This window comes from Anoplolepis gracilipes, chromosome 14, assembly GCF_047496725.1.
Source record: "Anoplolepis gracilipes chromosome 14, ASM4749672v1, whole genome shotgun sequence".
NCBI classification, from domain to species: Eukaryota; Metazoa; Arthropoda; class Insecta; order Hymenoptera; family Formicidae; genus Anoplolepis; species Anoplolepis gracilipes.
Genome location: NC_132983.1, coordinates 4,943,975 through 4,961,783, shown reverse-complemented (window position 1 = coordinate 4,961,783; position 17,809 = coordinate 4,943,975). Strand labels below are relative to the sequence as shown.

The 17,809-nt window shown below is 32.0% G+C and overlaps 2 protein-coding genes across 5 annotated transcripts in view; one reads left to right on the top strand and one right to left on the bottom strand.

The window, feature by feature from the left end:
• Positions 1-17,809, top strand: part of LOC140673062 (adenylate cyclase type 5) — a 96,480-nt gene that overhangs the window by 11,301 nt on the left and 67,370 nt on the right. For all 3 annotated transcript variants that reach the window (XM_072905661.1, XM_072905660.1, XM_072905659.1), the window contains exon 2: positions 9,148-9,308. In XM_072905661.1, coding sequence (XP_072761762.1) covers positions 9,243-9,308 — 66 coding nt within the window. In that variant the 5' untranslated portion in view covers positions 9,148-9,242. The remainder of the gene's footprint in view (positions 1-9,147; positions 9,309-17,809) is intronic.
• The window catches only part of LOC140673067 (uncharacterized), a 90,097-nt gene that overhangs the window by 23,141 nt on the left and 49,147 nt on the right, over positions 1-17,809 (bottom strand). The gene's annotated exons all lie outside the window — the stretch shown is intronic.

The following is a 17,809-nucleotide window of genomic DNA, read 5'->3' as shown; positions in this document are numbered from 1 at the left end:
TGTTTATATCTCGGCATTTAATAAAGTTATTTTTAAGTATTTTTTTTTTAATCGATACGCCAGACAGTAAAGAAAAAGAACATGTCGCTACAAATGTCACCAATCTTCTACGATTCAAGATATTTAAAAAAAAAACAAAAAGTGATTTTCTAATCGTTTAGCAATGACATAAGTTTAAATTTTTTATATGGGTTATAACATAACCCAGAGCGATGCCTGAGGGCTTGTTAAATGCCATAAATATTTGTCACAGCGTAAACTTCTATATTGAGATTCAAAGATTTTTTAGTGGAGTCTTATTCGAAAAAAAATTCCATTTATAAAAAAAAAAAAAAAAAATTATGTGGCTTTAAAAAAGATTAAAAACTGCTACGTAATCGAGAAAAAAACATTCTAATTTTTATAAGAATTAAATTTATATAAATTCTACGCGCACGTAAACACATAGTTTTTACTTTATACGAAATATGCAGAGAATTTTTAAATTAAATAACAAAATATAAAAAAAACAGCAGTCGGTCGAATAAAAATAACATTCGCAGAGTGAAGGGATAAATACATCAAATGTAATAAATCTGTATAAACGCGAATTTTTACTGTCCTGCGTGACGCACTTTTGTAATGTAAACCTGACACGGTGGGAGCACTATAAATATATGCGTGGAAAAAAATATTGTTACGGTAAATAAATTTGACGAGAAAATACAACAGATGCATGATTGCATTTTATGATGCATCGAACGTCATCAGTTTTATGACGCTTTTAATTTATTGGACAGTATTACGTTACGTGTTTTATGTGTCGCGTTTTACGCACACTTGATTGTGGCATTGTGTAGTGCTAATTAAAGTCCGATCTCTACATAATAATTAATTAATCGTCATGGAAGGTCGAATCGCAATCCCATTTGCAATCGCGTCGCGTGATGAGACAATTAGAGATTGATACGTGAAACAATGACATTCGTATAATTTTCCATTTAGTTTGTTACATTAACGCGATAGAAGTATAATTTATTCTCCCAAATTACTATCGTTACTATCAAATTTCACAGAATATAATGCCAATCAATAGAAGAATCTGTTATAACTTGGCATTATATCTATATATAATAAGTATTATATTACGTATAATATTTGTCTCAAAATATTTCAACTATTCAACAATTTTTCAAATTTTATTCATGCAGCATAAAAATGCATACAATGCAAGTTATTTGAAAATTAAATTTGCATCGATAACTTATTCTAACAGAATAAAATTTACCTACATTTTTTTTAACAAAATAAATATTTTTTTTACAGTTTAATAAAAAATTTTAGATTAATTAAACGTAATAAAATTGGCTGCGTAGCTACTAAGTTTGATTTACTCCCAATAATAGACCTCATATGTCTCCGTTCTTACGTTATTATTATAGCTCAAACAAGCACTAATTTCGGCCGAGTCGTTCGCTTCTCATGCATTATGCATTATATCGCACTGCAACGAAGAAAGATCCGCCAAGAACGGGAAGAGCCGTCAGGCTCGCTCGTGCGTACAAACCTCAGATGGAATTGGATTAAGCGATTCATATGAATCACGCGAGAACAATTACACGACGATCGACGATAAGAAAATTATTACGCCGCTACATGTTCTGTTTACTTGTTCTTGTTTACCGACATATACGGAGGTTCGACCAGCATTTTATCTGATGGAATTTATACGACACAATACGCGCAACTTTCTCCATTCATATATTTGCGTCTGATTCTGTTTTTATAAAGCAAATTCAAAGGGTGATAGAACATAAAATATTCTTTTCTCTCTTTCTTCTCCCCGGACGCGTGGAAAATTAATTTTATCCACGAGGAAGAAACTGAAATTATCAGAAAAATATTTCACCTCCGGATGCTTAATATCAATAAAAGAAAAACAAAAATCAACATAAAAGTAAAAAAAAAAAAAAATGAAAAACTCATCTCTCGTGATATTCTAGATTCTAGAGAAATAAAAAAGTTATCAATATATTTACATAATTATGGAAATACATTAATTGCAATAATTTTAAGAAAAATTTTTTAAAATAAATATATTTGACTGAAGATACAAACAATATCATGTCATGATAAAGTAAGCACAAGTATTTGACAGATCCACTTTCGATCCCAAAATCAGTGCAAGCGGTTAACATTTAGAATGTGAAAGGCTGTCAAATAGCGCGAATGTTACTTCGTGCATACTTCTCTCCCTCGTTTAGGTAGACGTGACTATTCTTTAAACGCGGAAGTCGATATGCGATAAGGTTGTCCGCTCTAAGGAAGATTAACGAGCCAGCTTTAAGCCGTTATCGCGTTTTCAATCGCGAGGTTACTTAATGCTAACGTTTTATGCCCCGTTTAGTAACAGCGGAATGTACTGTATACAACACGTTATGTAAATTTATCGAACGAAATTTCCGAAGAAATCGTCGACGGTGCACAAAAATATTCTTTATTCCGCGTTACATATAATCCAACAAAAACTCATCGTGAAATTAACAAGTAAAAAAAAAAAAAAAAAAAAAAAAAACAAGGAGTATGCATTTACATTCTTCTCGCTCTTTCTTTTCATGGCTTCGGCAGAGATAATGATGTTTACATAATTATATTTCGATATACCTCGATATTCAATCGAATGGGCAAAACAACGATTAATTAATATTTGCGGCGAATCGTGACTTTCCCTCGTTGGAGACATGTAACCCCGACAAAATTGGCGCTATTTTTACATATCAGCGGACGATGAAATCGAGAAAATTACGCTTCGCCAATAGAATGTTATTATAACTTTCGCCGACACACGTTGTTTCGTGGAAGGGACGAAATAATTAGCAATTTACATTGTCCAATTGGACATTTTTAATTAAACGGTCCTCTATATTTGTTTAAAATATGAACGGAATGTATACTGAAACGTTAAAGTATATCCAAACATTAATTTATCACTTTATAAAGCAGATTGTCGGTCTACGTCATTTTAATTCATTGTATATCGCCATCGTACGACACTCTTCTTGCATGATTCTTTTTCTCAGCTGAAATATTATAATATTTATGATATTTTCAATATATTATTATAAAGCTAAGCCTCACTCGTTGGAATTTCATGTACCAAGTGAAAAATCGCACTTTAAAATTGAAAAATACACGTTTCATTCTTTCGAAACAAAACACACACTAAAGCATTTTTTTCACCCCCAAAAAGAGAAAGAATGGTATTTTGACAATCGCTTGCAATATAAAATTTTGTTTCGTCGATTTGCGGATTTCAATATTCAATAATAACAATGCACCAATAGTATTGATATGCCATCATTTTATTTAGTATTTAATAAATCAAAAGAGAGAGAAAGAGAGAGAGAGAGAGAGAGAGAGAGAGAGAGAGAGAGAGAGAGAGAGAGAGAGAGATAGAAAGAGAAAAAGAGAGACACAGTAGTGTCTTATTAAACGACCGCGGGTGTGACACTTATTTTTATTTTTCTTTAAAAAGAATTTTTACATCGCTTTTTTCGCGATCAATTTGCATAATGTTTCTTTTCTCTCGCATGGCATTTAAGTCACCACCACGTATAATTATGAGTGCAGGCACCCTCATGGCCACCGCGCGTAGCCTCGTCCGATCAAGGCCTGACTATACTACTGATTAACACATGAGGGTGGGAAAAATTGTTGATATTGACACTTGTGTTAATAATTACAGAAGCGTACCCGATTGGAAAGTCGATATAAAATATGATACATTATTGTATAATTTATGAGAAATTGTTATTTTACAAAAGAAAGGGAATTTTATCGACAACGACAACGTTGATATTATCAGAAAAAAAAAAGAATAGAATATTCTTCATTTTATTCATTGATTATTGGTTGTCATACACATTTGTAATTTTTAAAAAATTTATAACATTTAGATTTTTCAATTATGCTAAGTATTATAAAAAAAATTGATGTAGAACACATAAAGTACTTCACGACAAATTGCTATTGACTATATCAATAATAAATGTATAATTATCTTACTATGTATAATTATAGTATATAACCTTTCTAATACACTTATTATTTAGGGACATTATATGACTAATCTATACTTTCTTCAATTAAAACTCAATTAGGCTGCTGAGTACATATTAAGTTATTATTCCAAGAAATTATATGGTCTATCAAAAGGATAATAATTAATTTCAGGATTCCAGACGCGCATATAATCATCTCTGTATGATATTTTACAATTAAAGTTTAACTGTTTAAGAGGGCGAAACTTTTGGAAAATCAACTGCTGATATTTATAATAATTACATCAATTATTTTGTATAAGATTTAAAATTAGTGATAAATTTCGAAAATGCACATACGTATAATATACGCAATAATAGCAACAAGTATAATACGTGTAATAATAATAATAATATAGTTGCGCAAACATCGACGTTCAAATTATTATCGGAGAAGGAAGAAACTGCCCTGTCCGGAATTATTTATCTTAACTTGCAGCGCCCGCCTGTAATAGCAAACCGGCATTGATTTAATTAGGGACGGTGATTAAAACTGCATTCGCGAGAGTCACTTATCGGTGGTACTCGAGCAATGTGATCGTGGCATCCGGTACACTATATCGTGACAAAGATTTTATTCATCGTGTCGGATACCTACCGTTTGAAACTCGAGCGAATTCAACACGAGAATTGTTACGAAAACAAATATCGGATTGAGAGCCAGTCAAGAGGGTAGTAGTGTAACAGGACGCTAAATCACTCGCTCGCGCAAGCACGCAGTGCGATTGTAGAAAGCGAAAATGACCAAGATGGAGTTCCGCACTCAATTCCGAGCTTTATCCCAAATTGTGTGCTTTCTGTAACGCCGGAATTTGGTTAGCAGTAATGTAATTGGCAACAAAGATACAAGGATGAAGTGAATAAGTATATAGATGCAGTAAAATAAACTCGAATAATTGAAGTAGCGTCTGTGTATATTATAATATTAATTAATAATTACACCCACACGCTGGATGCATTAAGTAAATATATCATTCTGCCCTTCGATTTGATATGAGACGAGACTCGAGGTAAAATATAATTAAAATGTAATATATATATATATATATATATGTGTGTGTGTGTGTGTGTGTAAAAAATATGTATACATAAATATAATAAATAAAAATATAATGGGATAATTTGCAAAAAATCAATGCACTCGCAAACATGGCCAAGTAAAGTGGAAACACACACAGATGCGCTGAATTCATAATGCAATTTAGCGCATTTCAAAGTGCACGTCAGCGCGCCGTGTCGAGGCGCAATTGGCCCGGGAGATTTTCAATTCGGCGCGACAAGTCCCCTAGCTCGATATCCCGTTCCGAAGAAGTGACAGGATTCGGCGACAGAACAGGAGTGACATAATATACACACGACAGGCGGAAGTTAAGCGGCGCGCATCGCGAACCGTTTCCGACACGGCTACCGTACACTGGTCTCCACGGCATCGAATTTCGCGTCCCGCTCGACGAGAACTTTCAATTGCTAACATTGTTCGGTATTTCGTTTTCTGCTTCTATACAACCGGCTACGTCGTACATTCTATATGTATATGTGTGTACCAAATTTGATTTTCTTGTCGTCAGGAAATTAAATTTTTACCAAGGGAAACCTAAGCCGCGACGCGTGTACTCGGAAAATTACAATGTAACAATTAACCTCGTGACAAGAGGGAGATTAATTGAATGCTTGTTGAATTTTACAGAGGACATTAAAAGGTATATTTTTGCAGAGACTATTAAGAGATGTACATTTTATCTCTGATATTATTTCCTCCGTTATTAACATTGTAAAAATCATATCAAATTATTTTAAGCAAAAAAAAAAAGAAACAAGTTTAATTTTTCAAATTGAACTCTGTAATGTTAATTTCATTTGATATTAATGAAATGTGTGTTAGTGAAGAACAGAAGTCTCCATGTGTTTCAAGTCCAAGTACAATTTAACATGGCGCTGCACAAATACAAATACACATAATAGACTCGAATAATACAATAGAATCGAATTAATGCAAAACTTATTATAAAACACGATTTACATCTTATTTAAAATAACTTACATGTTGTAAAACGTTATACCTATACGTTAGTTTTACGTTATAGGCTTTCTCGAATTGATAAAAACAACTTTCAAACAACTGTTATTATAGATAGGATGATAAGCAGGCCCTAGTTATCGTGAGCTTAAATTATTTCTTTGTAAGACTATCAGCAAAATCGCACTTTACTAATGCGTGTTCGTAGTTTTCGTACATCTTCGTGAATGAGATTAACGAGTTCGTACATACTAATTGACGATAAAATGCGCGCGACCTTCGCCGTGTATTTGACACATTTGTCATTCGTGTGTGTCATTATTTCGTTCATTTTTTTTTCAATACATAAAAAATGAAAAGTATCTGAGAAATTTTATCTAGGTTGGAGAACACAAAAGTAGATATTATAAATATATATTTGGAATGAGCGTAATTTTCAAACAGTCGAATAAATTAAAAATTCAAATACATCGAATTATCTACAGGTTCATACAAATCGATTATCGATCCATGGAACTGTTCATGTAGTCTTTTAATTGCTTTTTAATTGAATGCCGCTCTTTCTGCAACATTTTTTTTCAATTGCCTTTGACACTTTCGATCAAATACCGTTTTTTAGCGAGATAAAGCGGGAACGAGTATATTGAGTCATTAAATACTTTATAATGCGTATTTACTGTTATTCCCACGGAATAACAGTACTTTTCATCCCTATCGTAAGTTCTAAAGTAATGAAAACTTTAATGGAATTTAGCACTGAACTCTCGCACACCTCTCCGATAAAGTGACAAACGTCTGTTAACTTTCTTCAGAATCGCATCGAACAAAAATAATTGAAAATTATCGTTACAATAAAAGATTGGACAATATTTTTTTGTCATAATAACAAATTGCCCGATTTTTAACTCAAATTAAATACAACGTAATATTAGTAGAATAAAATTGAGATTATTTAAATGAATTGATTTTTTAAAAAGAGAATGACAATAAAAAACAAAACTTTGATGAATAAAGTTTACTCCGAGATTATATATACGTGACATATTTTTTGTAAAGCGTTTATTATTATTAAAAAACGCGACATCCATTAAATGTCCAAATTGCTGTAAACGGATTTTGACACAACAAACCTACGTTTTAATTTTTTGAAGAGAGCATTTAAAGAATAGGGGAAAAATGCAAAGAAATGATAAAGTAATAAATTATATCAGGATAAATTATATTCATTGTAAAAATAAAGAAAATGCTTGTAACTTCGGGAAGCCGCGTGGCAAATTACTTTCACCTATCGATCTCGGGTGGCTCTAGCACTTTGTCAAGCTCGCTATAATATAATACACATGTAGACTATCGCCAGTGCTAATAATTGCTTTTGCTGCGATGGATAATATCATGCACATCCCATAATTAATGCTCCCCCGAAGTTGCCAGTGCAATCGGAATATAATAATTATATTTGTTGTGGCTAATGTATTGGCGAAAGTGTAATATTATGAATTTCAAGCTGTGGGAATTAACACGTGTCGATAGATGCCATTGCGCAAATAAATTCACTATTAGAAATAATATAAAAGCAAATATTATCACACACGTTATTTTATGACACACGCAGTGATTTTATTATATTGTCACGCGTAAAAAAAATTTTATAGATGAGTAAAATGATCATCAAAACTAAAATTTTTTATTATCTACGCACGATTTTACATATCGTTTATGATTACCACGTGTCGATTTCTCGATTTATTTATTACCAATTACCGTAATTTTGAAAACAAAAAATCATATACGAAAAATTTATTATTTGATAAGAGAAATAATTTATATGCTATTTCAAAACATTTGTAATTTTTCAGAAAATCTACTGTTAAATTGAAAAAGAGGAAATAAAAAATTTAAGAAAACTTTAATAATTGCATTTATAGATTTGTATATTAAACACATCGCGTGACATTTCCAAAGAAATATCTCTCTCTTTTTCTCTTGTTGCACCTGCTTAGATTTCTCCTTTGATCGCGAACATAGGCGGTAGAGAAGCTTGAAAATTATTTGTCTAGACACGCGATATGGGCACTGTAAACTCTAGTTACAACGAATGAAATTTCTCGCCGAGGAATGAAACGCGAGTAAAGTTCTCCTAATGGTGCGAGAAACGACAGTGTCCCAGGGCGGTCAGTCTTTTCTCTATTTGACGATTATGTTGTCTGGAAAATTAAATGGTCCTTGTGAGACCACACATGGCAATTATATTGTCCACGGAAAATTACATTATCACCGCAAAATGTAGCTCGAATTAACTGTTGGCAGATTTTACTTTACCAATTATTCCAAATGTACCAGATATTTAATTATTATTCTTTTCTAGATTTTTTATGGAACAATCTGTTAAAAAAAAAAAGCTGTTTTCTACTAAAATTTGAAAAATATAAAAAGAGGTTACACATACAGATAATATTATATTTAAGAAAATCTCTAAAAATATTATTAGCATTTGTAATTTTCAAACAGAAATAAAAGCTGAAAGTAAATATTACAATGAATAAATGTAAAGAAGATTCGTGATAATAAAATATGTTGCTCTACAAGTACTAAAGATTTGAGGAAGTGACCTTAGCATCTAGCAAATTGCATCTCGTACTGCAATCATGCTTGAAAATATATTATATTTTAGGTATACGTTTGTAATTTTTTTTTATCAAATTAACTGCAACCTACAGGATTTACGAAGAAATATATATATATATATATATATATATATATATATATATGTGTATATACAAATTTATTACACCACAGCAACTTTGTACTCTACTTAAAGCTTAACAAGATGCAGTGTCTAAAAGCTCTTTTGCTATAGTAGGTGAATCATTATATATTAATGATGTTACGTTGAACGTAAAGTTTCGCATACAGTATTAATTTAAGACATGATCGAAGCTCTTACTGTAATTAGCTGAAGCGACCGCGAAAAATATCTCGACGAGAGAGAGAGAGAGAGAGAGAGAGAGAGAAAGAAAAACTCTTGCTACAACAAATTTTCTTTTTACACAGGAGAAACATGAAGTAACAGATACGGGTCCATTATTGCCCCGGAGGGCTTTTCAGCGTCTGGAAGCAGAAGACCGGTGACACGGAGAAAATACGGCATGGATTTCCCGAAACGAGAATGGAGTCACAGGCTCAGTCTTCGCGGTAGCCGAAGAGCTCACGAGGTAAATATTCCGTCGAGAATCGCATTCATTTGGAACACTGAGTAATCTTGTGCGCGAGTAAAATGTGCTGTCATTAAATAGGGAGGGGGGGGGGGACGAGGGGAAACACGGCGTTTAGTAAACTATCTTCAATATTTCATTCGAATATTCGATTATAAAATTTCTACAGCGTTCCGATTAAATACAAAAAATGTGAAATTTATTAACAGCATTTTATTTGATTATATACGCGTTAATTCTGAACATCATCGTTAAGAATGTTTGAGAAATGCAATTAATCTTGCTCTCTGGATCACCGATTATAATTATTCCTAATTCCGTGCCGCACTTGCGTTTACGATTGCAGATAAAAAGAAAGACTGTGTGCAAATTTACACACGCGAGGGATGCATGCTCTTGCATGCATTAGTCATAAACGGTTTTTTCTAAACGTTTCGCGTATCCATTGGCCGTATCATACGTCGTTAAAGCATACTTTCATACATGTGGTCACGAGATATCATGTTATGAAAGCGTTTCAACGAGATCGAACGTATGCGCCTGTATTATTTCCGGAACGGGCGTATAATTGCTTTATGTTACATATCTCCCGATAATTACAGATTGACATAAACGTAATTCAATTGCATGTGCACATTCGTAATAAAATTTATATTGTCATTACTTTCATCAATATTAATATCGATATTAATATCATATATTCGAAAGCATAAAATTATTTTATACGCTATGACATGCTATAATATACACTCGATATTAAAATGAGGTATGACGACAATTCCGTGTGGAAATAAATTTACAAAATCCAATATTCTGTTTATATATACAATAAAAAAAGATATGTGAATCCAGGTTAAAAAAAGATTAATACCTTATCGGGTAGAGAAAGAGAGAGAGAGAGATTAAGTGTGTTATCACATGTACCTACTGTACGTTGTGAAAATATTTTTGATTATTATAGACGCGCGTCGCGAATTATTTTATAAAAACCGAAAAAAACGTTTCTTCTCTCTAGTGATATAAAACAACGGAGGAGAACTTGGAGACAAATTCGTTGACACAACACTCTCATTACAGAGATATATTTGGCGGTATAACAATGTGCCAGGTGGCGTGTTATCAGCCCCTCGCGGAACACACGTTGCACGCATATGTTAAGAACGCGTCGACGAAGGATAAAAGGCATTACGTGTTACATTTTCCGAGTGTTTAGAATTTTATCTAGTTTCATTAACAGACAGCAAATGTCCATTAACGCAACATTCAGTCGTTTTATCGTCACATAATAAACGTCAATTTCGACATCTCTCGTTAAGATTCGTCTGCCGACATTTCAAAATCTGCAAACAAATCCCTACATTAATATAATTTTTACTCGTATGAATAATTCTGCAAAATTTCAATACAATGAGATAAACAAAAATTAAATCATTTATTATATAATCCGGTTCTCTTATACATTCACGGATTTGACAGATCGAATGAGAACGTTGAAGCTCGACACAATATATTGCTTATTGCGAATTCAGTGGGATGAAATAGTGCGCACTAGTGCACATTAAAGAACGTCATGCACAAATTGACGTGAAGCCGTATGCGTGATAATTTGTATTATCATACGTAAGCAGTTTACTTCGCAAGACACAACTCGCTTGGATATAATATATATTGAACATCTGTTCAGTTAGGGTTACATTTTCACAATTCAAGTAAATTAATTAATGGATATTTAATCTGCACTCTATAGCGCGATTTATTGCATCCAACTAAATATGCACTATTAGATAAGTTGCAGCAAGTTTTTTATACGTCTAATAAAACACGCGAATTAATAAAGAATCCCATTAAACATTTAAATAACAACGAGACTTTAAAGGATGAACAAAAAGACGACAACAATCAATCTTGCGGCCAGAGAGACGTAACGCTCTTTAAAAATAGAGGCTAGTAAACGCAAATGCGATTAACTCGACGCGATCAACATTAAGCAGCTCGTTTAAATGACATTAATGGGGCATTTGTGAACGCGCGAATCACTCTCGCGATAATCGTACAACGTTCTCGTAATGAAACGACATTATCGCGATTTAACGTTCTATTTTAATATATTAGTTTATATTTTATCGCAGTTTAATATATATGCTCGTACGTTCAGCTATTTGTCGGTCAAGGAATGCACGTTATGCTGCAATACTCCTTCTCCTGGTATAATACAATAATTTCTAGCTGGGGAAGCAGAATAAATCCGCTACACGCATTTTATCTCGATGTTGCGCACATAATTTATCGCAACTAACTCGTCGTACAATGTGTATTCGTATAACATATATATATATATATATATATACGCGGAATGGAACGTTCTCGAGACATACGTTCGTTCGAAAAAATAAAAACCTTAAATGCATTTTGACGCCGTACATTTCATTTACCGATTTACAGAGAAATACTGGAAAAATTCTTGATTACCACACACGTTACGTATAATTCATTTGAGTTATTAATAGCCATTTCAGTGGACAATATTCCACACAATTAATTCAAAGTATAAAAAGTAGTATCAATAAAATAAATATTAAATAAAATATAGATTGAATCAAAGGAACCTGACGATTTTTAAAATGAAATAAAAAAAAAAAAAAAAAAAAAAAAGTTAAATACGATTAAATGTAAAAAATTAAAGTCTTAGAGATGATAGAAAAAGCAAGACAGTTTAAAAAGCAATTTACCGGTCTAATAAGAACAGCTTGAATAATAAAAGCGTAATTAATCTGGTTGTATGTGACTGGAAATTATATAAAGAAGATATTAGAATATAAGATAATAAATGAATACATATGTTCTTAGATTTTAATTGTGCTCTGTAACGCCGTATAATTAAAAGCATGCTGTCAGATACGTTTATATTGTAGCAGTGTATTTTCCACGGTGCAACGTGCTCGATTATCACACAGTAGAAAGTGCGAACAATTAATTTTCATATCTTGTCTCTTTATCACCGCATTGTCGTGCTGCGATAATGAATACTGCAGTTGCCGTAATACTTTTCCATTTCTTCCATGTTTTTTTCACGGCACATTTCTCATTAGCGCATATTTCTGCATAAATGGCTCTTAGTAAATTTTAACGCTTTGCTCGTATATTTCTCATTCGTCCCATTCGTCGTCCAATCACGTACAAGTCATTTATCGACGCGAAACGCATACTTCTAACTGATGCATCTTCTATCCCCTTCATCTAACTTGTGTGTAGTGTAAAAAAAATCGATTTATATTACTTGCTTCGAAAGTTTTAAAGTTCTTGAATATCTTCAAATTTATCTAACCCATACTCTTTTCTAGAAATATCTTTTATTAGCTAATCTATTTATTTTACGCAAATATATTTTGGCGAAAATTTAAATAAATATATAACACTTTTATCCATCAACTTTAAAAGCATATTTGTCTCGTAATAAATAATTATAAATATATTCTGGCTCTATAATTATGCATGCTGCCGACAGTATCGCGTTGCAACGAATATTCTCGTCTATTGCATTTAAAGTGCAACGCGCGATAATAATGCAAACGAAGCAACTTGATTCAAAATTGAAATTGAGGCCCTAAGAAAATTAGTGCTCATCTATTTTAATTTAATAAGTATGTTAATTAAAATATTCCGAAATATAGTTTAATTGAAAGGAAACATACTTTTATACAGGCCCGTACACAAATACTACTAAATATATATAGTTTCTGTATTATTTAAATATAATTACATATAATATAAAAGATATTTTCCATCAAAAATGATGATAGATTTCGCGTCGTTATCTCTCTGTGTTTGCTGCGACGTTTACTGCGTAAAAAGTATATACGCTTCTTAAAATATTTCCCCGATACTCGATCGTTACAAATGCCGTTCGTCTGGGCGAGCAACGTAGGAAAGCGCACGTACGTCGTTAGAGTGAATAAAAAAGTGTCTCGAATCGGACGTGTCGAGAAACACGGAGAGTGCTCGCTCGGTGAAATATACTACGCGATGAAATATAGCATTTGTAACGAGCCGTCTTTGCGGAGCGCGGCGTGCAAGTTTCTCCACCTAATCAGCACGAACGGAACGTCCGCGAAAAAGTTGAATAATTTAAGAGCAATTTCGGTGCATGGCGCACCACATGCATCGCCGATGCACGCTATTTTGCCCATTCGTAATAAATAATTACAAACCGATATTATTTGCATATTAAGTAACAGTTTATTTAAATTAAGTAACAGCTGATTAAAATACTGATTGAATCGAGAAACGCGAGATGAAAAAATGTTCAACAAATGTGAATACTTTTAGATAACAAGATTTCATTTCGATATAGTGTGAACTATAATGTTTTTATATTATAAAGCTGTTATATGCCTGTGTTTTACATTGATAATTCTTGGCAGATAAATAATATTGTCGAATACAATATTAATATATTATTTTCGATCAACCGAATGTAATCTTTTTTTTTGTGATAAACGAAATTAATTATATTCTACTCAATATACTCAGTAATTAAAGTTTATCAATGTAAAAATATGAAATAAACGTAGTTTCAGAACAATTGTGTTGATGCAAAAAATTACATTTTCGCTTAATCAATAAAACAGTGTGAGAATGACGTTTCATTTCGTGGAAGTTCACTAATTGTTGAGTTCTGGCTATATTTTTAATAGTTCAAGAATTCTTGATATATTAAATAGTTCTGACCATTAAATAAAAAAAAAAAAATTGCTCGGAACAAACTGAGACGCTAAAGTTGCGTCTTACTTTGTCTGCCGATAATTTTTTTTAGTATTTTTTGTTAGATTTTAAAAGTGCTTGAGAATTTTCATAATAGTTTTATAAAAAATTCTATGCGTAAAAATTATTAGAATATTAATTAAATTAGATTGTCCAAGATGTCGAACGTGTAAGTACTGAGGTAAGACGCATTTATAATAAATTAATTATGTATATAGACAGAAGACGTCATTAATGCCTTTATAAATGAATTTACATACATATGAATACAATTTGTATATATATCGCAATCTGTGGAAAATGTATTTGTTCCAATATGCGTATAAACTCACGTGTAAAGACATTAAATGACCCTTTTTGTATATATATATATACTATAAAGATAAATTATGTATTTGTTCTATTGTTCTAATGATTATGTATTTGTTTGTGCATCGAAATATTTGAATAAATTGTCAACAATATTCCTTCGTAAAGCATAACATTCGTATATAATATTCAATAATATATATTATTGAATAAAAATATCACGCGTGATTTCTTGAATATTGTTGAATTCATAATTGAAGTCTGATAAGAAATGTTAAAAAAATTGTCGGTAGACAAAGTGAGACGCAGCGTAATAAACTTGGCGTTTCAATTTATCTGGAGCAATTTTTTTTTTAATAGTTGGAACTATTTGTTTAATTTATCAAGAAACAACGTTAAACATAAAACCAGAACTCTCAACAATTAATGAGGTGCCACGAAGTGAGACGCCAGTTTCACACACCGCAGAATAGAAAGGAAAAAATGCGTTTGACGCGATTACAAAAAATATTTCATGAATAATGAGGCAACAAATGTACAACATTATTTCATTTTTTCATTTAAACACGCCGTGCAATTGGCACGTTTATTTCACGAAAACATAAATTGAAGAATAATATATTTAGACGCAGTGTGTTTCTTTTTCATATAAATAAATTTAAAATTTTATTGCAAAATAATTGTATTAATATTTCAAGCTTTACAAAAAAACCCGTAATTTTGTAAGATTCAATTACAAATATAATAATTATACGAATATGTTTAAACGAAAATTCGCGTAGCAAAATAGCATAAATATTAAATATTAAAGATAATAATATAAAAATTAAAAACCAATTACATAGGATTTGCAATAAAAAAATTTATTATTTAATAAATCTTTTTCCTCGAATGAAATCCTGGCTACACTCATGTGTGTCGAAATGATACTTCGCAGTGCACTCGGCGGTACTTAAGTGAAACATGTCAGCAAATGCACCGACACGAAAGTAGAATAATACCAGGCAGTGCAAGGCGAGACTCTCCTCTCTCTTTACGACTGACTCTTTCTGAGAAATCGTCGGTCATAATAGAACAATCTTTACAGCGTGATATTAAAAATCATACAGTACAAAATACTGAGCAGGCACATAGCGCGAGAAACGTCGGTCTTGTATTTTATTGAAATACTTTTCATTCGTTGAAATTTTAAAGAAACATCATAGACATTTTATCAACTTCTTTCTCCGCGTATTCGCGAGAAATAAATACAGATAACAATGTAACTTAAATATATTTTTAGAAACTTTTTAACATTCTAAAAAATAAATAGTACTTTCCGCGTAATTTTTTTTTTTTTTTTTTGCCAAAATTATAAGGATATGTTGCGGAGATATATATATATATCATTTTTTTTATTAAAAAAAGATTTTTTTTCTGAAAAGAAATTTATCCTGAGGCGCTTAGATACGAAAACCGTTATTTTCCGTCATATTCAGAGCAAAAGAAATATCTGATCCGCACATGAAATGCTCTGTGTGGTGCAGAGTTAAGAAACGCATTATACAACGTTATATAATATCGTTATCGCGAAAACTGAATAAGCCCGCAGCGAAGCGATGAAAGCTCCGCCGTTAGAAGTTTCGTCGAGCTGAAAACTGACTGCTAAACATTGAGATGATAGGCGAAAAAGAGCGTGAAATCGGAAGACGAAAACAGGTAAGAACGTAAAGATTTTATCGTGCAAATGTCTGAAATAAAATTGGAAACACGTGCGATAGGATTATCGCGACACGTGTACATAATACTCAGATGACGTAACGCGTAAACATATGTATATAAAGAATTAAATCTTGCGTGTCACGTTTCAGTTTGGAAAGAGAGGATTATTTATTTGCTTCAAAATAGCATTTTCGAGAATAACGATAATTTACGTATTGAAAGAATGCATTATATTTGTCAATTTATATTATCTATTATTATTCATATTATATTAATTGGCATTATATTTATTTAATTTATATCTATATCATACATTATTATTATTATTATTTATATTACATATATATTAATTCATAAATATTTTTTTTGCAGTTTTATTATATAACTAATCAAAAAGTTTATGTATCGTATTTAGCTTGGATTTTTCGTAGACTTGATATATCACATCCTTCCAATGAAAAGTTATTTTCTATAAAAATTTAAATTCTAATTCCTTGCAAAAAAGAAAAACTTGTGCTCGTTTGAATTAGTTTGACCAAAAGATAGAGATTTAATTTCATCGCTAGAGCAAAAGACACCAATATTTGAAAAAACTCTGCAAAGAAAATCTGTAGAACACATGAATAGAAGAAACATTACGAACGAGTCCTTAATCTTGAAACGATTCGACACGTGAAAAATGTAAGTTAAATCATTGTATTAAATTTTAGCGCACTTGAAAGATTAATATCGATCACATGCCGACATAATCAAACATTGGTATTGAGGTTAGATTATTGCGTCATTCATTAATACCATCATTAACATGTTTGTTAATAATGCGAAATTAGCGGAGGCTAAAATACGAGGAATATTTTCCTAGTTAAACTCATCACTTACTTCTCATTTATATGCATGTGTAATCCAACAAATCCTGCATCACATTATCATTCTTATCAACTGTAGTTTCAAAAAGAATGAAAAAAATCGTTTGAATTCGTACTGAAAAATCTATTCCAATCTCTGGGAAAAAAAAACACAGTTATTTTGATTGCTCGTAACCCTAATTTTACGTAAATAATCTACTTTTAACCCCGCGTAACTAAAAATTGCAATTACTTTGGGAGAAATTTTGACCATGTTTTTTGTAACTAAACAAATTAACATTTTACTAATTGAGAGAATTGACTAGTATAACTTAAAATCTTTGAAATAAACAGAATAGCTAATTGCAAAATTTAGTTACGAACAATCCAAATAATTTGATTGCTAATCGTGGGCTTCAAAGTGGGTTGTAACCGTGGTTTTTTTTTCCCAGAGATCGCTGCTATTGCCTTTGCTCTATCCCTCCATTATTTTCGCATAATTCGTTCCCATGCACTGGACACAAGTCAATTGAGAGATACGAAAACTTATGATTCCGCACGTTAACACCGATCATGTGTCATTTCGTACCGCACAATTCACGCAGTGGACAGACCACAAGTCAATCGAGTACGAAGTTTCAATCTCGCGCACGTTGACACTGATCGTCCCTCCGACACGAAACGACTTGGGATACGTCCAGGGAGACGCTAATGGTGTTGACAGCGTGTTCTGTCCTTGAAAGGAGAAAATAACAGCGACCCGCGCGCATCAGCTGTTGCGCGTTGACAATACGACCAACCGATAAAAAAAAGTTTTATTTGCGGCAAGTTTTGCAGCGGCGATTTAATACGCGGACGACGTAATTACATATGCGAGATATACAT